Source organism: Aphis gossypii, chromosome 2 (assembly GCF_020184175.1).
Source record: "Aphis gossypii isolate Hap1 chromosome 2, ASM2018417v2, whole genome shotgun sequence".
NCBI classification, from domain to species: Eukaryota; Metazoa; Arthropoda; class Insecta; order Hemiptera; family Aphididae; genus Aphis; species Aphis gossypii.
In genome coordinates, this window is record NC_065531.1 from 33,297,702 (window position 1) to 33,325,584 (window position 27,883).

The 27,883-nt window shown below is 25.1% G+C and overlaps 2 protein-coding genes and 1 long non-coding RNA gene across 5 annotated transcripts; 1 reads left to right on the forward strand and 2 right to left on the reverse strand.

Moving 5' to 3' along the window:
* On the reverse strand, nt 1-18,072 carry LOC114121356 (armadillo repeat-containing protein gudu-like). 2 transcript variants are annotated; one of them, XM_050201050.1, is made up of 12 exons: nt 17,931-18,072; nt 11,438-11,578; nt 7,181-7,354; nt 6,946-7,092; nt 6,200-6,409; nt 5,857-6,105; nt 5,662-5,772; nt 5,379-5,603; nt 5,000-5,299; nt 2,568-2,756; nt 2,249-2,470; nt 1-448 (listed from the first exon to the last, which is right to left on the reverse strand). In XM_050201050.1, the coding sequence occupies exons 2-12, from the start codon at nt 11,537-11,539 to the stop codon at nt 341-343; spliced, it is 2,037 nt and encodes a 678-aa protein (XP_050057007.1). In that variant the 5' UTR covers nt 11,540-11,578; nt 17,931-18,072; the 3' UTR covers nt 1-340. The 2 variants fall into 2 exon arrangements, with proteins under 2 accessions (XP_050057007.1, XP_027839451.1); XM_027983650.2 differs by lacking the exons at nt 2,249-2,470; nt 2,568-2,756.
* Nucleotides 12,002-26,687, forward strand: LOC114121357 (uncharacterized). 2 transcript variants are annotated; one of them, XM_027983651.2, is made up of 8 exons: nt 12,002-12,322; nt 19,660-19,750; nt 20,582-20,715; nt 21,100-21,242; nt 22,748-22,979; nt 23,594-23,930; nt 24,332-24,585; nt 25,504-26,687. In XM_027983651.2, exons 2-8 carry the CDS (start codon nt 19,685-19,687, stop codon nt 25,568-25,570), a joined length of 1,233 nt encoding a protein of 410 aa, XP_027839452.1. In that variant the 5' UTR covers nt 12,002-12,322; nt 19,660-19,684; the 3' UTR covers nt 25,571-26,687. The 2 variants fall into 2 exon arrangements, with proteins under 2 accessions (XP_027839452.1, XP_027839453.1); XM_027983652.2 differs by lacking the exon at nt 12,002-12,322 and having other exon boundaries at nt 21,135-21,242.
* Nucleotides 23,812-27,053, reverse strand: LOC126550096 (uncharacterized). The gene is made up of 3 exons (XR_007604141.1): nt 26,776-27,053; nt 26,300-26,398; nt 23,812-23,953 (listed from the first exon to the last, which is right to left on the reverse strand). It is a non-coding gene; the product is annotated as an uncharacterized LOC126550096 (long non-coding RNA).
* Nucleotides 27,054-27,883: the final 830 nt, after the last annotated feature.

Sequence of the window (27,883 nt, forward strand, 5' to 3'; positions counted from 1 at the left end):
AGCCAAACGGATACAACAATAAATAATAATACTAGTATTCATAGTTGATAAATAGGTATATGAATACCTAAAATATAACATTAGGTTCAGTAACCTACATATTAACGAAATTAAAAATAACATTAAACAGTCATATTGATAAAAACAATCATGGCAAAAAATACAGTAAATATTTAAGTACCTAGGGCAAGTAGGCATTAAAAAAAAAAAATCTTTAATACAATATAAAACAATTAAGTATGACTATTGGTAACAAGGTTTTCTAGACTGTGATTTCATTTTTTGTTTTGTAATTTTAAATATTGTAATTCTTATTATAATAATATAATATTATTAGTTATCATTTTAATCTTCGAGCGTTTAAAGCGATTTTACGTATATTTGCTAAACATCCAGCTGAAGCCTCTTGTACATCGGGATCTCGTGACGCAATAGTCTCCATAAGGAACTGTAATTACAACAATTAATTATACTTATTATTATATTAATAAATATTTTCTTTTATTAAGATGAAATAAAAATTTTCAATCGAATGCACCATAGCAATATTATTTCTAAAATAATTTCAAGGTTTCCACTTATAATACTATAGTCACTGGAGACTATAATATTATAGCAGCGTACCTATACCTATGTATATCTACAACCATTGATTAAAATAGTTATTATAGTACAATATCGCGATTTAAAGGTAGACAAGAATACAAGATATCTTCTCCACATGGTTTATAGCGAGTATTTTATGATTAATGATAAATGATAAAATAGCATAATATATCTATACAAACTGCTAATTGTGGTTGGTCGAATGACGTCTAACAAGTGATGTATGTACAATATTTATATTTTAACGCCTGTGAATGTGTATTATTATTATAAGTTATATCCTCTAAACTTCAAATAGTTTATATATTATGTACTATTAAGTCTTTATAGACATGTTTATTTAACTTTAAAAGTACATAATGAATGGAGATCCGTTTTTTTTAAAAAATATTTGCATATGTTCTCATAAATTAGAATTTCAAGACCTTTTTATAGAACACGAAAACAACATTTTTAATTAATTTACTCTAATTTAAAAAATTAAAAACCAAAAGAATTAAGTATCTACCATAATATTATAAATAAAAATTGTATTTATTTAAAATATAAAATATTGATTTTCCAAAAAAACTATGATAATTTGAAAAAAAAATATTGATGGAGGTCAAGTATGGAGAAACGCTACGCTACATATGGCTATAGATATTACATATAACACGTTGAATAATATTATCTTCTTCTTATCCAACAACTCGTTTAAAATTAAAATATTTTGTTTTTTAAAGTATTAATTTTAATTGATAATATTATATAATTTTACATCAATGAAGAATAAATTTAATTTGTCGTATTAAATGAAAATGAATTATTTTATTGAAAGAAAAAATAGAAAAAATAGAAAACTGTTTATACTATTAAAAATGTACATAATGACTAATACCTCTGCAACAATATAAGCAGCTATTTTTATACTATAAATATGAACTTATAAGTTACGAGGACAATAAATAGTCATTTACAAAGCTATAAAATAAATACAAAGAAATAGTCAATAGAGAATTCAAACATTGGGGTCTTTTGTTTAATTATAGTATAGGTACATAGAATGTTCACCAAGTATCTTCACCCAGTCTATCCAATTTTTGTTTAATAAAGAATTTATTTAAATTATGATTTTTTGAAATTATAAGTATTTTTAGGACCATACTACATTATTCCCATATTTTCAAATGTTCAGATTTTTTAGACCATTTAACTTATTTAAGAAATGTCATCATATGATAATTCAAACTACTTTTTCAAATAAAACTTAAACTCTTTTCTAAAATTAAGAAACAAATGATTTTTTTTTTTGTTGAAAATTTTAAAATAGAAACTCAACCAATTAGCCTCCAATTTATTAAATTTAGGTGCATATACCTACTATTAAATGAAAAAATGCAAGTGAACATGCAATATTATGCTTAAAACCCTGTTAAATACACATATTGTATTTTTTTTTTGTTTAATAATCAGTGTATATTGCCATATGTAGATTATTATTATTTTTGCAACTAATTTAATATGATGGTATATAGCAAAACAAATACAAATGAAAATGTTCTACAATAAATTAAGAATTAAAACGAAAATACGTCTTTTAAGCGTCACATTTGAACCCTCCAATATAAATTTAATTATTTATATTTTATTGTCATCGTACTGGTACGACACCACACGATTCCATGGCTACACAATTAGCCGCGTCCCCGGATAGGCCGTGTAGAGCAAACGTAACGTTCTGTCGGACTAACTCAGAATTGGAATGTATATATTTGGAAATGGGTAGTACTACGTCAAGTCGACCAAACGTGTGACAGTTGCGTTCTAATAAACAGCAAGAACCGATGGCACGAGATAAATGGGCTTGGAGGTCCGAATTGCTCTGCAAATGAAAAATTGTAGCCGACAGTTATTATTGCAGTCGACTTCGATTGCGCTGTACATAGAATTCAATATTGCATTTTAGGCGTGTATGTTACCGTATGCACCAAACTAGATAGTCGTTGTACAATATCGTAATCGGTGAGAATTGCCAAGTTTTCGGGTTCCTTGGCTAAAATTCCAATGACTGCGCACGCGGCTGCTAACACCCTCGTATCGTGTGATTTTAATAAATCAACCAACATTACCAATCCGGTAACTAGAGATCGCATAATATCACTTGACTCCTAATAAATAATAATACAGCTATATAATAATTATTACAAAAACCATTAGATTATACTTCAAACTTATGCATACACATTTTTTTTTTTAGGTTGTATTATTGAAGTTAGCAATCGTAATATTATTTTATGAACATAAATATGAGTTATAACTAAAAACCGAAACATTAAAGCTGTAAGTGCGTCATGATGACTGTGCGACGCTTACGAATTTAAACAATATATAAATAAACAAATTCCGTGTATCTTTTATACGTATTAAACAGGATTTCTTAGCGGAACCTGATGTTATTATAATAGTGGATTACAATTATTCATCACAGACAATATCGAAAATACATCTGAAACTTCCAAACAATTTTATTTTAAAACGGTGTATTAACTTTTAATAAAAATTTAATTTAACGAAACAAATTTTTAACGTATTTGGATTATCATATTATTGGCACCTATTATAGTACCTATTACATATGTCATATATCGCTTATATATTTTTTAATCAAAGGTATATATTTATTTTATTTTAATGACTAAAGACAATATATGTTTATGGATATCGAGTGCCAAACTTTGTATTAAATTTCAATAACAAACAAGAAAAAGTATTCAATTATGCTATATACTGATTTTAATTTAATTTGAAGTATATTTAAGAAAAAAAATATTTGTTTTAAATTTTTACTTTTTTAAATGAAAATATATATTTATTGTTTTGTTTTTCCGAAGCAGAATATATTTCTGAGAATTTTAAAAATAAATCATTTTGAACGAGCTAACGAGAAATTAATTAGCTATATCTTAAATTACTTATAACTAATTAACAGCTAGTTTAAGATTAAATCTGTGAACACCAAATTGTTATAAAAAAAAATATAATGTTTAGGAATAAAAAATTAGAAAAGTATGTCTTCATTTAAAAAGTAAAAATTTAAGACAAAGAATTTTTTTTCCACAGAATCCATTGTGATATTAGGTTTTAAGTGTGCAAATGTCGTAGCAACCATTGAGATTAGTTATTGTGTGATAATTATAATTTAATTTATTGTATAGAAAAAACAATTTCTATGATGCAGGTGATATACTACATAGGTAGTGCAGTTACCTATTCGTCCGCTTTTTTTAATTACTATTATAATAACACTTTCGAAAAACTTTTGATTAATTTTCACCAATTTAAACGTCCATTTAAATTTTGAACTATAATAGATAAATTTGGTAATTATTAATTACTTATATTTATAGTTAATAGATGTTTTTAAATCGTTGTTTTATTTTATCGTTATTTTTTGTTATTTTGTATTTTAATACATATTTTATGCATTTTAATTGTGATTGACCATATATTTTTTTGGTATTTTTTTTTTTTTTTTTATAAAAGTAAACACATTAGGCGGTAACGAATAACGATGTTATTGTTTATGGTTTGATTAAAATAGCTTATGCTGTATATTCAATATGAAAGCTTGACAAAGTAATAAAACTGATAAATATTAAAAAATAATACAGTTACTTACTATATTTAGTACTGAATGCTTATAAGTAATATTGTAATAAGTAATAATAACTCACTATAAACCTATAGGTATTAGTTTATATGCATTGTACTATTATTAGTTAGGGGTAAATGCCAAATGGTTGTAATTACTAAATTACAATAAAAACCGCCATCGATTACCAATTAATTCAGTGTGGTAGGTACACGAAATTGTACAAATACATATTTGTAGCCCATGTACGTGGGTAGTATATCGTACCAATTATTACCATAAAGCATAAACTGTATATGATAAAAATGACAAGCAATTTTACATATTACTTATTATACATTTATATTTTGTGTACAGAATAGTGTATTTTAACAGTGTATTGAATAATACATAGGATTTTAGGTTATACTTAGAAATGAGTATCAATGAACTTAGAAACTGTAATTCCTTAGTTAAAAGTTGTAGTGTATGCAAAATTATTTTTTTTTTGATACGGCTTCAAAATATTAATAATAATAATAATACAAAAAGGCATAATTATATTTTAATATTAATTATCATAACTATTAGTCACAATGAACATTTAAATTATTAATCTAGTATGGTTTCGTTGTACTTAAATGTATTGTTCGGAATATATCAACATTTAAATCCTATTAAAGTGTTCGTGAAATATTAAATGGTACTTATTAAACTACTATGGGAAAAATAAATACTTTAAAACATATAATTTAACCGTTGTACAATAAATGAACTTACTTTTGTATTTTTTAGTAACGTGACTAACGTATGTCCCGCTGTAGATTGAACAAGAGTGGAATCAAATTTCATCATGGACCATACTAAACGTATGCCATCATTGCTAACCACTTGTTCCATGCACAGTGGATCAGACGCACAATTGTCTATCACACGGCACACATTTACGAGAATCCTCTCATGGCCGGTATCTTGCAATAGCTTTATTATGGGTACTAAACCATCGGCTGCTCTCAGAGCGATTTTGTTGCGTCCTATTTTCGTGCATTCCGCCAAAGATGCTACCGTATTGGCGATTACCTAATTAAAGCAAAAAATAATTAATTAATTTTTAATAGCCCACATACGCTTACTGTGGCATTTAAGATTTTTTTCTCACATCTTCACTATCCGAGTCTAATAGTTTTACTAAAACGTGTATGCCATTTATATCTTCCAGACGTTTCACGTTGTCTGGGTTCATCAAGCATTTCCATATTGCGCCCGTAGCAGCTGCCATTAATTTTGTTTCACATTTGTGTGATTCCACTTTTACAATATTTACTAAAGAGTTTAGGCCCCCTTGTTCTTTGATCAATTTTCGGCTCTCGGGATCCTCGGCACACTACATCGGTTTCATAAAAGGCGTTGTTCAATACATGATTTATAAGTAAAACACTCACATTGAACGTTATAGTAGCAGCGTTATTCATCATTTCAATATCCGGACTTTTCAACAGTTTTAATATATCGATCAACATACCCTGCTCTTTGATTGCTGTACGAAAAACTGGCTGTGAAGATTCATAATTTCATTTCAAGATTAATAAAAATTAATTTGATATTACCGTTTGATTAGTTGTAAAATTCCTATCTACCTGTGTTGCACAATTAACGATAATTCCCATAATAGAACTGACCACATCCTCATGCACCGAGGTCAATAGCTTTGCCATTACTGGTATGATTCCAGATCGTCGCATCACATCTTTATTCTTATCCGATTTAGACATTGACCATAATGCTTTTGAACAATTGCACAATAAACTAAATAACTTTTGTTGAACTACTGGTAACATTTCACTTTCAGTTTTTAAGACTTGATGTGGTACATCCATATAGTTAACCTGTCAGAATGAATTTAAATTTATAGTTTTTAAATAGGTATATTTAGGTAAAAAATAAATAATATATATTTTTTAATTTGTTTGCTGCATTTACCATTAGTTTAATACCACCAGCTTTTCGTATGAATTTTCTGCCTTTTTTTATTTTTGCTACGTTAGCTAGAGTCTCGGCTGAGAGAATTTGTAAGTCTAGTGATCGGTCAGACAATAACTTCACTAAAATTGGAATAGCACCTAAATTTGTCAAATTTCTTCTAGTGCCCAACATGTATGACATTTCATTTAATACTGCTAGTGCACCGTGCTAGAGAAAAAACATGGAATTAACTTATTTTTAAATATTAAAATTTTTAATTAAATAGACTTTTAATAATTATTGTTATTGTACTATTATATGTATAAAATTTTTTTATATTATGTAGGAATAAATAAACAATAAGAATAATAGATACTGCCTATTTTTACTTCAAATAAATCAAAAGTATTTAAAAAAATAAATAAAAATCATTTAATTTACTTAATTTTTTTTAATGCTATTATAAATTATGTTTAATAAATTACTACTATTATGAGCACATTTTAAGTGTTAATATATATTTTTAAATGAAAATTGAGAATATGGTGATAATTATTTATTTTGTTAAGATCTTAGTAGCAATTTGATTGTTAAAGTTATGCAGTTATGCAGTGTATTAAATGTTAGTTTGCAAAAAAAAATACATTTATTTTTTATCGTTACATACATTTTAACATATTTGTCACACTTTAATAATTAGATTGTAAACATAAACAGATTATAAAACGATTTTTAAGCGTCTATATTAATTCGTACAACATTACTCTGCATTCATTGTGGTCGGTTTCTAATAAATTGATTAAAAGCTCTGTGCCACCAGTAGCAATCACAATACTTTGCGTGCACTCGTCACGTAGATTGTAGTCTACCAACGCAGCCAATGCTATTGCCGTAGCCGTTTGATTTCCTACCTTCAACACATAAAACATGTTATATTCCAAAAAAACACTATTCAATGATAATTAATTGAATGATTTAATATGTTCATTGTATTATTACTCGTATGTATTTAATCAATCTCTGAATGCTTTCTATTTCAGCTGCGTCATCAGGCAACGATGTCGGATTATACCATCTGTCTTCTTCAAACTCGCTCAACGTCATACTGTAACTTGAACTGTCATCCGATTGTGCCGGTTCCTCGACAATTAATGTGTACAAAGCACTAGGGCCCTAATATCCAAAAATGGATAACATTCACAAATTTTATAATTAAATGGTTAATAATTCAATGTACACATCATATTATGTCATATAAACCTATATTGTATATTATTGAAAATTTCTTATAGTAATAATTTAACTAATAAAAGTTTATTGTAAGTATGTTAAATCTTAATTGACTATTATGTACAAATTATAATTCATTAAATTGTAGTGTAGTTTTAGCCATTCTACTTAACCTATCATGATTCATGCGACAAAATATAAATGCATTATCACAGACTATATGCAGTATGAGTACCTCTTTCACACCCGACCAAATTTCGTAGTATATGTGTATTATATAATATTAGCTAATAAGAAGTAGAAAAATACAGTAGATATAATTGAAGAGCAGAAATACTGGAGTGGGCGGCTATATAAAAAAAACTGAGATGGTATCTATTTATTTTGCCATGTATATTATGCATTATTCGGGATAACGTCCCAGGTAACATATAGGTAAATGTATAAAATTAAACAAGTTAAATACACAAAAATAGTACTCAATGTTGAAGGTAAATATCAAACTTTTATCACTTATATATAAATAATGTTAACTACAAGAAATGGAGTAGGTAATTTATAAGTCAAGACTCGTGAGTAAGTATAAATTGAAGTAAGAAGTGTGAAAACTATACACATTACACTTTTTATATGATGTATCTCAGAAGACAGTAGTGTAATAATAATTATGTAGTACCATTTATTTTCATTACTATACTAGTATTTAAAAACATTTAACAATGGAATTAACTAGTATAATATATATATTATGTGTGTACACTATATAATTATATTATTCAGGGTTATTATTTTGACAGTATTTAGAAACTCGTTATCTCGAAAATTATAAAGATTTTTTTAAATTTAATTTGAAATTAGTATAAAACGAGATGTTAACTACTTTTATCATTTTAATTTCTTATGTTCTTTATTTTTTTTGAATGATGAAAAAAATTTATTTTTCATAAATTCATCAATTTCATTATTTGAAGTAGAAGAGGTTTTGAAAAATTTGATTCATAAAAACATTGTGGTTTTTAAAAATAATGATAAACGTCAAGCCAAATAGTTTCAATTCTTTTCAATAAGTATATTTTTGAATTACTACAAAATAACTAAAATTGACAAACCACACTAAATCGAGAAATGGGTGAGAACTTAACCTAGTTTTTACATAAATACTGGACTTGAGTGCACTTATACATGTACAGGATTAAGCAACCCACAGACAGATTATTGAATCTTGCCTTCAATTTAACGCTGGTCGAGAAACACTGGTCTATACAAACTCTTACAATAATTTTACTTGTAGTAGAAGCCAATAGTTTCAACTTATACAAATACAAGTAAATTTGTGATCAATATAGATACAAAACTTGTCCAATGGTTTACTTCATAGTAATTGATTTTTTCAATAAAATAGAATATTTAGTCATATACAAGCGAGTTTGCTGATCAACCATAATTATTTTTTTATTATATGTAGTATAATAATTTTTAATATCCAAAATATTCCTATTTTGTGATTAAAAAATACTAAACATTTTTTACTTTTAAGTTTCAGAAGTCTAAAGTATCAACTAGAATATATTTGCTAACCAGAAACAATCACATTTAATGTTTGAAGATTGAATAAATTTTTCTGCTCATATGCTCATAATATGATGAAAAATTGAAAAATAAAAAAATTAAATTAAATTAACACAGCAAAGTGTAAAATCAGTAGGTACCTACACATTCACTGAAGTAAATTCACACAGATTTCAAAGATTATTATACGAGTTACTTACATCTTATAAATATTTAAACGTAAGAGGTTCAGATTCAGATTAATACAGAGTAGAACCACAACATTTTGGTCAAGCATAGGCGTCTCCAGATATTTTTCTAGGGTTGGAAAGGGAGAAAAAAAATTTTAAAAATAAAAGAAGATTTTTTTTATACATTTTTTACTTACATTTTACTAATAGTAAATTATTATGTTTCGTCATTATTATAATTAGGTATTATTATTATACATTCAAAACAAATTTAAAATTCTAGGGGGGAGGTGCCTTGTCTTGTTCCCCCCTGAGGGACGCCCATGTGGTCAAGCATTATGCCTATTAAAACTTAAAAGATTAATAATATTAATTAACAATTTAAAAAAAAATCCATTTCTGCATATAAAAGTTCTTAGCAGTATTATAGGATTATATAAATATTTCATTATGGTATTTTATCATGCAAATGGTTTATTATATTTAATATATGTTTTGTTTATAATAATATTAGTGATCGTTTTCATAGCATAAAATTGTATATTATACTGTTCTAACATATAATCAAATTGTTGATGTTTCAGTTTTTAATCTTGACAATAATAGTATATAGTATGATAATATTTAATAGTTAACACTATTATATAAAGTAATAACTAATATTATTATATAGATTAAAAATATATACTTATTACCTATTGTAGTAACCTACCTGGCTACCTCACACGTTCCAAATATATTAATATAATACGGGGAAAAAGTCATTAAATTATTATATTATTAACTAAAGATGATCATAAAAAGTAAATTACATCACGAATTCACGACTATATTAATATACAGAATAGTTTTATGAGTAATTTATTATGAAAATAATAACATATTATTATTTATTAGATTTACATCATGTTTTATTTATCATAATTATATTAAATTTTGTTTTTTAAATATTATATTTATAGGTAGGTTTGTTAAAATTTTTTTAGTGTTCATATTATTTAATAAAATCTGCAATAGTCAATATTTTATAATCTACAATTAAGCTAATTATTTGATAAATTAAAACTATTTAAATAAATTATTTTTAAATGATCTAATATAATGGTTATATTACAGTGTTTTGAATATGAATACAGCTATTTATTAATATATAAATTGATAAGTACATTACATTTATATATTTGGAATTATGAATATAAATGCATTAATTGTATTGATATAATTTCTAGATAATTTGTTTGGTAAATATCATGCTTTAATTATATGTATTGCATTAATTTAATAAATAGCTATAAAATTATTTCATCTTCAATAAATAACAGATTATAAAAACAACCAGAAAAATTTCAGATTATATTTGATTATATTTTTATATTATTATGTTTGTATTTATTATTTTAATACGTAACGCTTGAAAAAGTCATTCAATGTTCATAAGATCTTCTTACAAAAATTTAATTTTTTTTATAGATGATATTCCAAGTTCAGATTTGGATGAAATCAACCTACATATTATAAAGATTTTAGTTTTTTCGTTGTAATTTAAAAAATATTAATCGTGGCGTGGAGACTTAAAATAAATAATAATAAGTATCTTATATTATTTTCTATTCCCAATAAAATTATCAAAATATTAAGATTCATTTTAAATTATTTGTATTACAAATCTATACTTATTTCTAATCATTTTATAGTACGTCAATATTGATTTATTATTTAATAAAAATATTACATGTATATTAAAAATATATGTTGCAATCATTTACAAATTTTATATCTTTTTTACAATATTTTAGGGCAATTTTGGCAGTCAGTTTTATAAATTCAAATGTAAACTTATAATTTTTATAAAAAAATACGAAGATTTTTAATAAATGTTAGTGGTTGATTTTAATTTAATTTAATATTTTATACTCATCACTTTTTCATCTTGAAGTATGTTAAATAATGAACCCATAAGCTCACCAATCTATTATGTTATAGTGGTTATACTTTTGTAGCAAAATACTTTTATAATATTATTGCTGTTTTTTACAAATAATCATTAGAATTTTATTTGTATGGAATAGTTTAAATTTTGAAGTATTTACGTATGTAGTTATACCCCTTGCTACTCTAATACCCAATTAAATTAAATTTTTAAATAATGATATGTTAAAAAAAAATTACTTTGTATGTCATAGAAAATTTAAAACTAAAATAGGTAAGTAGGATTTATTATTATTATTATTATTATATTTAATTCGTCACATCTATTATCCTACTATAAAATAACAAATGGACCTACCTCAACTAAAGTTTTATCTTCTAATATGACATCTGTTTCGTTTCGATTGTCTTTCGCTGATCCTTCTCTTAAAGTTTCCATATTATTTGTCATTTCATTCATAATTGTTTCTTATTTCAGCTGTTCAAATGCAAGTTTACCCTATAACAGATACAACACTAATGCAATATGAAGACGAATGGTATTGTTTAACATTGCCAAATGTAATATAATATATAATACAGTATATAGGCCAAATATCGATCAAACTATATTCATTGTTGACTAGGTACCTAATTGCAAGCATTGATAATACCTACTAGTTTATAGTTACAGTTTATATTTTCAATGTAAGTACCTATATAGAAATAGTTGTAGAGATAACGCGTTACACCTTTGCCACAGCGTTTATATTGTTAAAACGTATTTTGAGTATAAATAAAATTGAAAAAAAAATCCTTTGAGCACGAAAAAAAACAATTATTAGCGTATGATTGTATTGTTGTTTCATTTTATTTCCTGTCCGGTACCAACTGTTAATATTATCTAGTGACTAGTTGCACGACTATTTCGTCACAGTGACGATGACTACAATAAGTAACAACGACGTAGGTACGAACGATTATAAACTACCGAGTACCGACAGCAGTACTAAAACTGCAATCAAATCATGCACATTCACTTGAGCGTAGTTAATATCGTATTAGGCTCCATTCATTGTTGTTGTTCGTACAAATCGGCGTTTATGCTAAATGTTAAATGAAGTAATAGATTTTCAGGTGCTTACATAATATTTATTCATTATACATTGACTTGTAAATAAAAACTCGCAAGTGCGTATTTACTTAAATTGTTTGCGTTATATATTGTTTCATCAAATTTGGAGACTTGAATGCATCTTTAAAGGTAAATATTTTGAATTCAATTTTTTACAAATGCCATTAATACAATTATTTATTTATTAATGTGTAATCTACATTTAAATTTAAATGTATGATGAAATGTAGCATAATTTTAAGCATTTCTTTATAAAAAGAAGGACTGAATATTGTTTTTCAGTTTCTATTGACATATTAGATATTTGACTGGAATTTAATATTAATAGATATTCCTCACCTGCAGTATCTATTATATTTTTATAAATTACATTTTAGCTATTAACTATGTAATTACTAATTTTTAACAATTTATACAACTTATTTTATTTTTAAAAAGTATTCAATTTGAGTATATATAAGGTATATATAGATATAGATGCAACAGGTAAATAATACTATGAATTATAATGTAGTATTTTACGAATTGTTTACTTAATAACTTATTATACATCATATTTTCTGTTATTGATGCTTCACAAATTTTAGTTTCATCAATTAATGTATACATTTGTAAATAAAAATACCCAAGTGCATAATTTTTTTTTTTTTAATTTACCTAATCCAACATACATACAAAAAAAATTATATAATATATTATACTCGAAAAATTGTATTTATAACTTATATAAAAGACTAGATAAGGGTTTATTTAAAAAAATCGATGTGATTCAAATTTAAGCTTTAAGTTATTTACTTCATAATTCATTGAAATTATGCATTTCAATACATTTCTAGGAAACGTGCTATTCCTACTTGTAAATTATTGTCATTGTTATATTTTATTTTAGTCTACCTTGATTGTACTAAAAGCTCAATAAAAAATGTACTTTTGGATTTTTAGTTATTTTTAAATGTTTAAATGCAATAAAATCCTTGACAAATTGACCATTACAAAACTTCCACGATATAGTGTTAATAAAACCGGTACCCAGACAACGACGTTCATTAATTTTTTTCTTAGTTTTCACTGTTTCCAGTTGTTAGTAGTTAGCTACTAGTTTTACCTTATAAATGCGAGACATTTTAGTCATACTTTCACATAAAACAATAAAAATTTGTTCCAAGAATATAAATTATAATTCACTTAAGTTGTTTAAGTTGAAATATAAATTTAAAATCTGTATTTAGGTACATTTTAATACCTCAACAATAAAATAATATGATTACATTTTTGAAATATATACTAGATGATACCTATATTAATATATATTTAGATTTTAAAATATGTGTGTTTTATATAATATTGTTGTGCAGATATTTTCAATTATGTGTATATGTCATATATAATAATGTCTTTTACTATCAAAACAGATCTAACTATTTATTTACTTTGCAATATATTATGTTATGTTATATACAAAACTATTGTCTTCATATCAGCTAAGATGTAGTAAAATTTGTTTTGTAGGTATTATTTAAAAAATATTGTTTGTTTCTTTGGTTATTATTACTATATTATTTTTTTAATTACTCTAACATACCTAACTATTTATATTTCATACAGTGTTTCATAATTTTACTGTGTTATTACTTATGGTTTTGTCGATTTTTTTCGTTTAATTAATACTATGGACCTAACTTTAATATTCAGCTTTCTTGTTTGTATTTTTATCATTACGTATAATTTAAAACAGATCAATTTTAGGCATCGATTTTCGATTTAGTATTCATGCATAATTATTAATTTTAACTTTGAAATAAGATTTAAAGATAAATTAAAGTTGAACCCATTAACAACCAGACAAACAGTGTACTCAATGTATTCTCATTAAATATTTCTTTTACTTAGATTTTTTGTAAAATGTTTTTATTAATTATGCAATAATATAAAAAATAGTACTTAAATTTATAAAGTATTGTGATATTTTATATTATAATATAAGAAAAAATAAACACGGTGAATGAGGGTGGCTAAACCATCTTTCGGCTATGCTTCTATTTATATCTTATCTAATAATATATAACCAAAAAGTAATGTATCATGACAAAAAAAAATTAATAAGCAAAAGTTACCGTTCAATACAACAATAGTTTTCAAAAATCTAATTTTAAAAGAAATAAATCAGTTTTTTTACAGAAAAAAGTGCACTATTTATGCATTATGCATGATATTTGATTATATATTCACTAGGTACTTTAAAAAGTTACCTTAAACATGCATTGTAAATTATTCACCTATATACAATTTTAATATTAAAATATTATCTATTGCCAAGTTAAATTTTTAAGTTATTTTTATCTCACTGAAATTATTCTTTAAAACATTATCATAGAAAAAGAAATGAAAAAAATAGTAACGGAAGTTATTTTGATTGAAACTACCTTAAAGGTTACAAATATATATTTATATTCTAACGTTATTTATAGATATGATAAAATAAACAATACTGACAAGTGATTTATTGTTCAGTCGGAAATATAAAATTATGGTTTTTTTTCCCATTCTTACTACCTATTCGGACTATACGGTTATCAGGGCCATACTCAGTTTTGGGAAGAACTAAATTAAAACTAAATCATCCAAGCCTCTATATTTTCCTTAGGGTTAGTCCTGATTTTCAAAAGAAAAATGTGTTTTATTTTACGGAAAAACTAATAACTAATATACATACAATAATATGTGGATAGAATTGTATAAACAAATGTATAAATTCTAAAAAGTGGTTAAGGCCGGTTACCTAAGCTACAGTTGGGACTGGTCAGGATTATTAACTTTTTTGTTAGCGTGGGCACTATAAATAAACTTAAATAAGTTTTGGGCTGGGCCCTAAAAAAACGACTTGGAAAAGCTAGTTCTAGTATGATCCTGACAGCTATCTAGTATCTACTTAAAGTTATTAGTAAGAAACTTTAAAAATAAATGCATATAATATAATACAATATATTACATATTATATATACACTATATAGTCTGTGTATGTATAGACTAAAATAGTAAATAGTAAATTTAAATTTAACAACCTAAATTATTTTAATGAATTATTATGCTAGTCATTTGTTATATAATTTGTTCATTAGTATTAATAGTTAATCGACAATGGTAAAAAACATTGGTTAAATTTAAGTAAATTTACTTTTACCCTACATATTTACCGAGCTTATAGCTTTAATAATAGTTATAACTGGTTTTAATATGCATTTATTCGTTTAAATATATATATATATATATCATATTATTAATCGTTGGAGAACTACCAATTATATAATAATCATTATCTACATTCTACTTAATTCATTTTCATATCAATTTGATTTCGAATCGTTATAAAAGTATTCTATAATATTTACTTTTATATGTAATTTTGTTGTCTTTTTATTATTATTATTTTTTAAATATTATTTATAACAACTTATATTACTTCAACAATAATGAGTAGGTTAGGTCAGTTTTGGATTAATATTTTAGGTCATTAACTTACGACCTATTTCACGTAAAAGATATTATAAAGTAATATCGATTTTTATAGTAAAGTGATTTTAGAAAGAAAAAAAACTAACCAATTAATTTGGTTTTGAGTAAAAAATATTGAAATTTTTTTCCCAGGTAATTTTATACTTATTAAAAATGTTTATATTAACAGTAAATATTATAAAAAAGTTATTTAATAGTTCAAATAAAATGTATTTATTTATTTTTAATTGACTTCTGGTTTCAATAATATACTATTTAATGTTGAAAGCTGGATTTATTATAATAAAATCAATAGCATTATTAAAACACAAAATTTAAATAGCAAGGTATAGGTGGTAATCAATGTTTTATGTTTTTTTTTTCATTGATCTATGCATTACTATTTAGATATATTAAACAAAAATACATACTTAATAATCGAGTTATCGATATTCTTCTTCTACATTAAACAATTACGTTGAGATAGATCGATAGATTTATGAATAGTTATGAAATTCAATAATATAATTTAAAAAAAAACAAAATTGCCAAACCTTGATTATAGCCTTATAAGTTTTTTATTTGCGAAAACATTATGATTGAAGGACTTATCATGGTGGATTAATATTGAACATAATACGCATAAACACAAATGTAGTCGATTTTGTTCGAATGTCTTTATAGTTTATACTATATCAGATTAGTTTTGGTCATAGTCAATATATGAAATAATATATATATATATATATATCAACGAAAATGTGAGAACATCACTTTTATGTATTACAGTAATTATAATAGACTCTTAAAGTATAGTATTTAGATAATATAATTAACTATAGGTATTATAACTTACCTACATATAAATTGATAAAAGTTATTCATTAATAATATTGTTAAACTTTATGACTTTGTCTTGAAAGTTGGAAAGTGAGAACATTACCTACTAAATCTTAAATTATCAACTGTATAATTAATTTCAATTAATATTAAAAAAAAAAAAAAAATCAAATACAACATATTTGAATAAGTATCTAATTCTAAATATTAGTCGTAATTAAATAGGTATTCGTTTGTTTATATTATTTTTTAATACTAATTTTAATTTAAATATGAAGTTTCGATAGTTGAGTAAAAACTGAAAAAAACTTAAATTATAAACTTATTACATATCAACTTATCAACTTTAATATAGAAATATAATTATGTTATTTATGTATTTCTTATGTTATATTAGTTATTTGAAATAAGTCGTAATTAATATTTTACTTTATATTAATTTAAAAAAACGAGAAACTCGAACACATCTTATTTTAAAATTATTTCCCAGTATTTAAATATATATTGTTAAGAAAATTATAAATATAGTCTTACATAAGGTAATAAGCTTATGTGTATATTATTAAGCAGTTATTGAAAATTATAATTTAATAAGTATTAGCTGCTTGTACCAATTTGATATTTATATTTTAACTACCGTTTTTGTACCCTAGTTCTTAAAAGTTTTTATTAAAAAAAAAAAATGACTCATTATGGTTTTATAATAAGTATTTGTAAGCGTATAATTTTTTGTTTACATATTACGTTAAAAAATCATAAAACTATTTTACAGACAACCGAAATGGGCATGCATCATGCGGTTTAGCCACAGGTCAAATATGGTTTTATCTTTTATGTAATATTCTCAGTTCTATAATTTTATCACATTGGTACCAAAACTGTTTGAATGATTATAGGTACCTATCTACTTTAAAAATATTAAAAGTATAAGTTTTAAGGATACACTTATTCGTTTCGTAATTTATACCTGAAGCTTTTATTTATAATATAAAAATATAGATAATTAAAATATTGTATTTGAAAAAATTGTATACTTAGATTTAAGATCATTAGCCATTACAATATATTAGGTACGCCATATTATACAGTTAAGTAGTTGTACAACTACTCTATGTATCTACAATGTCATTGATAAAAATATAATTTGATTACGATCATCACCAATCTAAATTTTAAATCTTACTGAAACAATTTAAATTATTTTGTAAGATTGCTTAATCATTGCAGCTGTGGTTTGTGTAATTATGATTTGCCTTTTAATTTCTCAAGCTCAAACATTGTTTGAATGGGTAACGACTAACGAGTATGTAATTTAAATAGATTTAAATTTGAACTGTAATAGAATTTAAACGATAATTGTTTCTATTAATTGCTGTTTGAGTAAACAAAAATATGTAATACATACCGATCTACTATGACAGCTAAATGTGACAGTTGACGGATAGGTACATATTATTCGGCCTTGGCAATATGTTCTACTTGTCTCTACTTACTCCTTATAGTCTGTACATCACGAGTGTCAGGCGGTTAAACATTCTCCACACGGCATCCATTAACACTTTTTACACTTCAAGAAAAATAAATGAATGTATTTTATTTTTATGTTATGTGACTATCCAAATATAGTAAGTAGGTATATAGTTTTTAATCAAAAAAATACTGTAATAATTATCATCAAAATTCAGTAAAATTATAATAATTTAAATGTACCATAATAAATAATAATATGGACCTAATTAATAACATTTAGTTGAATAATAACTAATATAAGTATCTAATAAGCTTTATTCTATTGCATAACTTATTATAGCAAAACTAAAATACAAAAATAATTTAAACAAACAATTAATTAATTTAATACGTACTTTTAAAAAGGCAAAAATGTGAAGGTTTCTTGTTTTAGAATTATAATGACATTATTATCGTTGATTAGTCAATAAATTGAAAATAATTTCCCTACACGTACAATGATATTTACAACAAAATATTACAGAAGTGCAAAAAAAAGTAATAATAAACCATAACTAATATATAACCATATAGGCAAAGCCTGATAGAAATACATTATTTTCCGGTCATCAACAAGAATAAAAGTGGCCATAACCTCCATATTTAGAGTAGAAAAACTTCAAGGTTCGGTAATATTTAATTTAAAATTATATTCTTTGCCGAACTAAGGACCTCGGAAATACCAAAATATGCGTTTGAAAACTTCACGGTGAATCTACAGCTTAATATTATAATAAAGATACAATATTAATTGTGACGTTTCTATGCTTGTATACCTTGAGACAAACAAATAACAATAGTCAAAAACTGACGTAGCTTTGAGCAATGTATTATATTATAATTTATTAGATGAGTCTGAAAATTTAATTAGGTATACAGATATTCATAAATGATTGAAGAATAATAATTACAATCATAATAATATACTAACAATATAATAACTATAATAATAGAATTTGAGTTATTGTTTTTATTTTTTAATGTTAGTAAAAAATATCTAAAAATCAAAATATTATCATATTAATTTAACAGATATATTCACTGCTATTATAGGTATGTATAACTAGTTATACCACCGTTTTATTTTATTTTATTAGTTAGCATTCGGGGCAGATTTTAATATCTATTAAATCAATGGAATACTAAGGGGTGATAAGGGACTGTAATGGAAATGTCAATAAACTTTTATAATTCTTTCAGTGGTCTGTATACTGTAAATTTACTACGTAAGACGTAACTATGTATTAAAATTGACATTTGTATCTTGTATGAGTAGCTGTAAATATTTAAAAAATTATATACTTAATGTATCGGTATAATATCTAATTTAAGAATGTTTTGGTTAAACCAAAAAAAATAAAATAAAAAATAAAATAGATACTTGCAAGTTGCAAGCAATGATATTGACAAAAGTACATAATTTAGGTATAGTATTCAAAACATTGAGAAAATGTTTTTAATAATTGAATTGAAATATATTAAAAGTTTTTGAATTTTAATTTATCTATCATTTAAATAACATTTGATGTAGAACCAAATTAAAAGAGACAAAAGTGAATTAATAAAATGAACGATTATAACTTATATAAATATATCATTCAATATTAATTTTATAATTTTTAAAGGACGAAATAAGCTGAAAAGTTAATTATGGAAATCTGTGGTGTAATTGATATAAAAGTACCAGCTAAAGGTAGAAAATTCGGTTCATGGAAGGTATGTCTATATTTTACCATAATAATAATTTTGATATTTTCATAACAAAAATATAATTCAATAATAATTAATTGTAAGATATTTTTTATTAAATGTACAGTGGTCTAACACGGTTAAATAAGGGTCCGTTTACCCCCCCCCCCCCACTAATATTGAAATACAAAATTTTTTGCGTTAAAATTAGCATGCTATTCGCATGAATTAGCAAGGCTATTATCATTAATTTGCATGATACTATTTAATGATAAATAATCAATAAACTTTAAGGGGACTGATGAAACATTTTAACAGCACCCTAAACATTGAAAAAAAAATTTTCCGAATTTTTTTTATACCATTAATTAGCACACAATTATCATGATTTTGCATGCCTAGATCTAAAATTAGCATGCCAATATTTACTGATTTCCATTGTTTTAGCCATTTTAACAGCCCCACTCCCAACAAACTTGAAAAAAAGATTTTCCTAACTTTTTATGCCATTTTAGATACTTATTAAATTTATCCAGATTATATTACTTATATTAAATAAAGTGAATGTGTTGTTATCGTTGATGTATGTGTATTTTGTAGTACATTTTATTCGAGATACAAGTTATGTTCTATATATATATTTTTAAAATTAGAATTCTAATTTCGTGCTAATTTTTAATGCAAAAAAATTTGGATTTCAATAGGGGGAGGGGGGATGAAACGAGAGTGATTAAATAACTTTCACATTTTAAAGCTTGAATTTAATATAATAATAATAGGTATAAAAATATTTCTAACAATCAAAAATAGTACATTTTATAGTTGGTTTTAAATTTTGTGTATAATTAATGTTAACAGGCATGGAAAAGCCAATGGTGCGAGGTACTCAAAAACGAAAATCGTATGATCATCAACATTGGACATAGTAAGGGAAATGTCACATCGTGTTTAGCAGTACCTAACAATGCAATCACCTACAGAATTAAATCCAGGTCGATAAACTAAAGCATATTATCTGAATATAATAAATAAATTAAAGATATGTATCATGTTTAGGTATTAATTATAATATTTATGATATATAAGTAATAAGTATACATATATATAATAATATTACATTTTAAGATCGTGAAAATTGAATTGAGCATTCAAAAAAAGAAAAACATATATGTATATTTAATTGTATTAAAAGAACATAAAAATGATGTAATACCCACTATATTTTAAAATATTACTAATTTTTTCTAGTTGTTAAGTATGTTAGGTGTGATCCGGTCTTAGGCTATATTGTTAAAAGTTTATAAGAATTCAAAAATATTATAAAACTATTGATAGGCATAGGTATGATTGATATTTTTATTTTCTCATCACTATAGGACTAAAGCCTACGGTTTTGGAATATTTTATGCAGGACAAAAGGAACAACAACCATGTATCTTTCTTGCTGGAAAATCAGAAACAGAGTCACAGAAATGGATGAAATCTATAAGAGATGTTTTAAAACCACCAACACATACAAGTACGAATTACAATCAATTATTTATATTACATATCTTAACAAAATATTATAGTATACAATTATAAAACGTACATAGTTGATATCAATATATCAAGTATATAACAAGAGTACAAGGCCATAATATGAATACGCATATATAATATTTTACATCATAAGCTGATGGTTATCTGATAAATTGTTACAATTAATTATCCAATCATTATAAAATATTTGGTTATTTAGTTATTGTTAAATTAATTTCCTTATTCACAATAGTTAAATATATTTTATAAAATAATATATTTTTTAATTAAAAAATGGTAAGTAGGTAGAATATATAGGTACTCTGACATATTGATTAAATTAAATTAAACAATATAATATTGTGCAGACCGACGAAACGCTATGGAATAGATTAGGTAATATTACTAAAAAGTAATCTATAAAAAAAATCAAATTATCTTAATATAAATTTTAACCATTTGAAAGTTATGAAAATCTCAAATGAAATTTTGTTTAAAACAAAAATTTAAGATCAATAATATTTTAATGTTTAGTAAAAAAATATTCCTAGTAATCTTCCAAGTTGAATATTGTCAAAGTAATTCATACATTGATTTGAATAAAAATATCATAAAACGGTCCAATGTATTAATAAATTAGTAGGTATTAAATTATTTTTTTTCAATACTGATGACTGATTTACTGAAGTATTAACGATGCCAAGGAGATAAAATTATTTAGATAGTTTATAGGAGTATAGTAATAAAGTTTAATAGTAATAGTAATAGTTATATATTATGCAGTTTCGTTATGAACATTTTATCAATTAGGGCAAATATTGAAGGTACTCACTCACCCACGCATAAAATTAAAACCTAAGTAGGTTACCTATTTAATTTTTTTTAATTATAAAATAAATATTGATAATTTTTACAATACTTAATAACATTTATAATATAACAGGTTATTATAATATAATATGATTTATTACTTGACCTATATAATATCCAATAATAAATACCCTATACACATACCAACAATATAATATTATCTTTCCAGCTTCCCTTATTATACTTACATATCATCTACAATAATACAACGTACATTTTTTTTCTTAGAGTAAATTAGAAAAATATAACTTGTACATTACTACAATGTACAATTTTAATTTATTGCACTTAATTAAAATCAATAAATTACTTATTCAATAATGATAGTTAAACATAAAAATATTTTACACCCCAACAACACAACCCACTTACCTAAAATTATTTGCAGCAATTTTCTTCAGTAAATATATATCTTCGTGACGCCACTAGTTTAATGACTCCATTGAAATTTGAATATAATATGAGTAACCTATTTTATTCTACCACACTGTTACTTATTAGTGTAAATGAATAACAATTAAGATCACGTACATTTTTTATTTATATCATTCATATTTTTTAGAACTTTGAAGGAATAAGTTAATGAATACGTTACATTAATAAATAATAGAAGCTATAATTTATCAATTGCAGAGACAGCAAACGAGTATACTGTATCGATAATTGACAACGAACATTCTAAAGCAGCTGGGTTGACCGGCCTTTATGGTACTTTATCTGTAAAATCAGAAGAAATATTGGTAACAGATCCTCACACTGGAAAAATCAAAGTAACACTTCATTGGACACAAATACAATGTAGTTACTTACCTTTGCCGGCTGTATCAGATGATTTACATAGGGTTTGCACAATACGTACAAACAGGTAATATTACATACCTTTATATTATAAATTTATCGGTGCAAATAGATACTTTATATTTTTAGAGAAGATTTAAGTCTCCCATAATATTAATTTAAAATAAAAACACGGGGTATATATATGTCTATGCATCTAATTAGGTACATTCTACAATAAAATTTATCAAAATTTATTAAATTATTAGTTAATAATTTACTATTATATAGTCATATAGATATTATTTTAAATCTGAGAAAATTATTACAGATACATTTTTGTACACCGTCACAAAAATGTATTGGGGATGGGATAAATACTCTTTAAACATGAGCTTAATAAAAAAATGCGTTTAAAATATTTCCTCACATAGTTCTTACATTCATTTTATAAACGCTTTATACCAACTAAACTCGATCTTATAATTTGGTATATTAATATAAAAGTACTGATTAAAAGATAATTAACTAATAATTAGAAATTTACCCATTCAACAACCGGAAAATATACCGTGTGGCAAACAACGGTAGGTACTTATGTTATACGTTATAAAACCGCTTTACACGATTATGCCTAGCCGTAAGCAATAGCGTTTACGTGAGAGGTTTCGTTGAATTTTCTTTTCTATTTATGATTCACAGCAAGTTCAAAGCGGGTGATGGTGATTTGGAACTATACTGTACCGAAGCGGACGAGTTGCACAACGAGTTGCTTTCGTGTCCGCGACCGTTGCCCAGAATTGCCACTACCCCGTTGCCACCGACGCCCAAAGACAGACATACGCGGTATGACCATTGGACCGCGGTCGATTCGCCTTCGACCACGCCGCCTCGGCGTCTACTGGAGTCCAGAAGAATGAGTAGGAGCGAAGGCGATCTTAAGAAGTTCGCAATGCAACAATCTGCGCCCACGCTGAGGACGGCCGGCTCACAACAACACCTTGTACTCGTGCCCCGATGCAACGATTTGGGGCAAAAGGTACCTAAGAGTGTTAAGTTCACCTATAATGTTTTGTAATAATATACTTTATAGTACATACCAGCCCTAGCTAATACAAACATATTTAACTATTATTAAATTATGGTTCATTTATACTATGTATAGTGTATACAATTATTACTTAACTGTATAGGAGTATGTATGGGTAATATTATTAAATCTTTAAGCGAGAGGTTCTAAATTTTGAAATTCTATAAATTATAATCAACGGAAAACGGAAAACAGAAAACAGAAAGTTTATTTTTGGTGGAAACCGGCGACATCTTCCAAAACGATACCAAAATTGTATATAATATATATATATATTTATGTAAAATAATATTATAATTATAATTATACTACAAAAAGTAAGTTACAAGGTCTTATTTACATTTTTTTAGAGTTCGTCGCATTTCCTATTGACTAGCGTCGGATTGTTGTTGGCCACACCCGGATACAGTGAGCCTAACTCGATGCAAGATTTAAGACAGATCGATCAACACCTGCTCAGTAAACGATTACAAGGCATAGTGGACGAAGAAAGTTTAGATGCCGAAGGGAAAAGCGAAGAAGACGAGGATTACGAAGATATGTTGCATACGAATATCGAACAGACAAACGATGTACCACCACCATTACCACCGAGACAACTGAAGTATAAAATCATACGTATAAATTAATAATGATGTTATATTTTATTATTATTATCATCATCATCATCATCATCTATTGACTATTACTCGTAGTTTTAAAAGATGATAAAATTATATTATATTTATACTAATACAACTTAAATAACGGAAATCTATTTTGATGATTATAATAATATTAGTAATTTAAAATTTTCTTGGCTGATATCAAATTTATTATCAAGACTACCTCAATGGCAAATTGGTTCTTATACGGTAGGTACCTAGGTATCTTCTTTCGTTCACTTCTGAGGCGAATATAATTGATTCCCATTTGATTTTATGCGATTATTTATAAACAATGTATTAATATTTGTAAATTTGTATGATGGTTAAGTGTAGATACTATTGGGACACTACAAGATTCACTACTTAATTAAAGAAAGTTTGCTTCAAATCAAACCGATAATTTATTTTATGTTTTAAATTATTTAAATAGGTATGGTTTAAGTTTCAAATATAATATTAAATTGTTATTTAAGCTCCTAAGTAGGCATGTACAAATGGGAATACTAATAATTATGATAAGTAGGTACTTGATCATCATATACCAGTTATACCGTACTAATATTCGACGATAACGGGGGCAGAATTACACACATTACTAATCTAATAGGTATTTCAAATTCAATCAATTCCGTTCATCTTTTGTTATAACCCCTCTAAACGAGAACCAATTGGGTAATTTTCTTAATCAATTTTTGTATTGAAAAAAAGAGTTTGGTTTAGTTTGAAGAACCTACCTAATACTACCTACCTACTTAATATAATAATAATATTTTTCAATACGAAAATTGATTAAGAAAATTAGTCTTGCAGCCAATATTCTATATTATGACGAAATTGTATTGTTTTATTCACATTTTTTTTCTCGTATTATGCAGATATGTCACCATGGCCAACCTGGGAGGAAATAACAAATTATATATTTCTGGACCAGTACCTATATGATATACCTATCTAAATATATTTATATATAGATAGATAGTACACTACTTATGTATATAAATAAAAATGAAAAATATATTATATAATACGTATAATAAACAAGTTTATAAATCACAAGAAATATTTTACGGACACCATCGTCGATGGACCGTTTGACGATAAATCCAAACAATGTGGTTGAACATTCGAACATTTCTTATTCAGATCTACCTACTTATCATACTGTGTGGCCAGAGCTTTTTGAGCGAGTTACCGTCGGACGTCGATTGAAAATAATTTGGGTGATACGAATACGAGACGCATAATGCGTACACTGAATGTCACAACTAGACAGAGTATATATACAAACTGTTTCGTATACAAACATGATATTGTTATAGTTATTAATTAAGTACATTCATATCTACACACATATTGTTAACCTTAAGATCCTGTGTAGAATAATATTGTTTGATTGTAATAATTTGTTTCGAGAAAAACTAGTTGCGTTCCTGGTAACAATTCTTTTCGATACTATAGGCGTTTTCTCCCAACTACTATAAAAAATATTTCCCCATACTTAAGTTATTTTTTCCTTAGAAAAAATAATAATTTATGTATAGTATAAAAATAATAATAATCTGTTTCACTTATATTAAAATTAAAACCAAAAATATTATTAATTATTATTCAAAACTAAACTAATTCAGTAATTAAAATATTTGAGTTTATTGATAATTTGTTTTGTCTTACCTGGTTTTTCATCAATAATATTTTCGCATGTGATTGCATTAACGCCAAGTGGCGTAGAATTTAACTTAGTAACCCTGGGACCTATAAGAGGTGGAGTACCTTTAAACACAGAAGTTAAATTGTTAAATAATGATTCTTAGAATTTTTTATTGAGTGAAAATATGAAAATGTATTGGAAATAAATAATAATCAAATAATTAATTCGTTAATTAATATTTATTTTGTTTAGTGTGCATAAAATTGTAAATAATTTTAATACCATTTCAATGAGTTGGAATTATTTCAATTTCATAATAATAAAATACTATAAACATTCACTGTACTATTAACAGTCATTTAAAAATAATTTTCAAATAGATTAATGATTTAACATGTATATAGTTATCAATATTAGATATTATAATACTAGATTCGCTTAATGAAAATTGTGTAAAATTATCAGGTATAATATTTTTTAAATCAGTTTTTATTAATACCTTTTTCATTATGAGGGGGATATCCGTCTTCCATTCTTTCACAGGTTTTTATAAACCTAATCTATTTGCAATTCGCAATTTATTTGTCAAATCAAATACTTATTCAATCAGTGATATAGCATGAAACTTGGTGGCCCTAGAAAAATAAGACTCCTATGGTAAGATATTTGATGTAATAATTAAGTAGATAGGTACCAAATATTGAATAATATTGCAAAATGTCAACCCAATTTTTAAATTAATATTAAAGTAATACTAAATATTTTTTATTTTATGTATTTTTGATATTAGAAAAATTATTGTTATTTGTTTAATTTTAATGCTGGATGCAAGTATGTATAAACTTTAAAAGTTTCTTTCAAATACACCGGATGTAACTAGTCTATAATACAATATAATGCAATATTAGTACCTATATCAATTATAAATTAATAATAATTTAAAAAATTCGCAACCTATTATGAAATATGTCATTGGTTTAATATTGAATATTATTGTATAGATATAGGTGTTTTATCTTACATAATAAATAAGTAAGATTACAATATTATATAATCAATGTAACAATGATTTGTATTTGAACCTTAAATAAAAAGACCTGATTTGATCATAATATTCTTTTTTGGTTTATGGTACTTACAAAAATGCTACAAAAAATATCTATGTGAGTACTTGATTTTTTATGAATTTTAGGTTCTGAACAGAATGAGAAATTATACATAGGTTAATAATAACATTAATTTTAAATAGTTTTTCTAATCAATTGTAATAACTAATAACATTAAAAAATATTTTCAAAAACATTAATAAATTATGAAATGAGTGACGTTTGATCAGTAGCGTAACTGAGGGCCCGCAGACCCTGCGTTGCGGTGGGGCTTACGGTAATTTGGGGACTTTTGGTTATATGGTTATATTTGATATAACAATATATTAGAGGCCTATCTTTAAAATTTTTTCATTATTGCGGGGGGAGGGGGCAACCTTTTTTTTGTTACGCCACTGTGTTTGATTAAAGAATCATCATGTATATATTATACATATTGTATGGTCTGTATGGAATATAATTATATTTACTTGATGCCTTGAGTTATGATATTTATTCTTA

Excerpts from the sequence above, each read along its gene's own strand:
- LOC114121357 (XM_027983651.2), top strand. The coding sequence starts at position 19,685 with ATGGAAATCTGTGGTGTAATTGATATAAAAGTACCAGCTAAAGGTAGA. Across the intron at positions 20,716-21,099 it reads ACCTACAGAATTAAATCCAG|GACTAAAGCCTACGGTTTTG; the intron begins GTCGATAAACTA and ends TCATCACTATAG. Across the intron at positions 22,980-23,593 it reads TGCACAATACGTACAAACAG|CAAGTTCAAAGCGGGTGATG; the intron begins GTAATATTACAT and ends TATGATTCACAG.
- LOC114121356 (XM_050201050.1), bottom strand. The coding sequence starts at position 11,539 with ATGAATGAAATGACAAATAATATGGAAACTTTAAGAGAAGGATCAGCG. Across the intron at positions 7,093-7,180 it reads GATTGATTAAATACATACGA|GTAGGAAATCAAACGGCTAC; the intron begins GTAATAATACAA and ends TATGTGTTGAAG. Across the intron at positions 6,106-6,199 it reads CTGGTGGTATTAAACTAATG|GTTAACTATATGGATGTACC; the intron begins GTAAATGCAGCA and ends TCATTCTGACAG.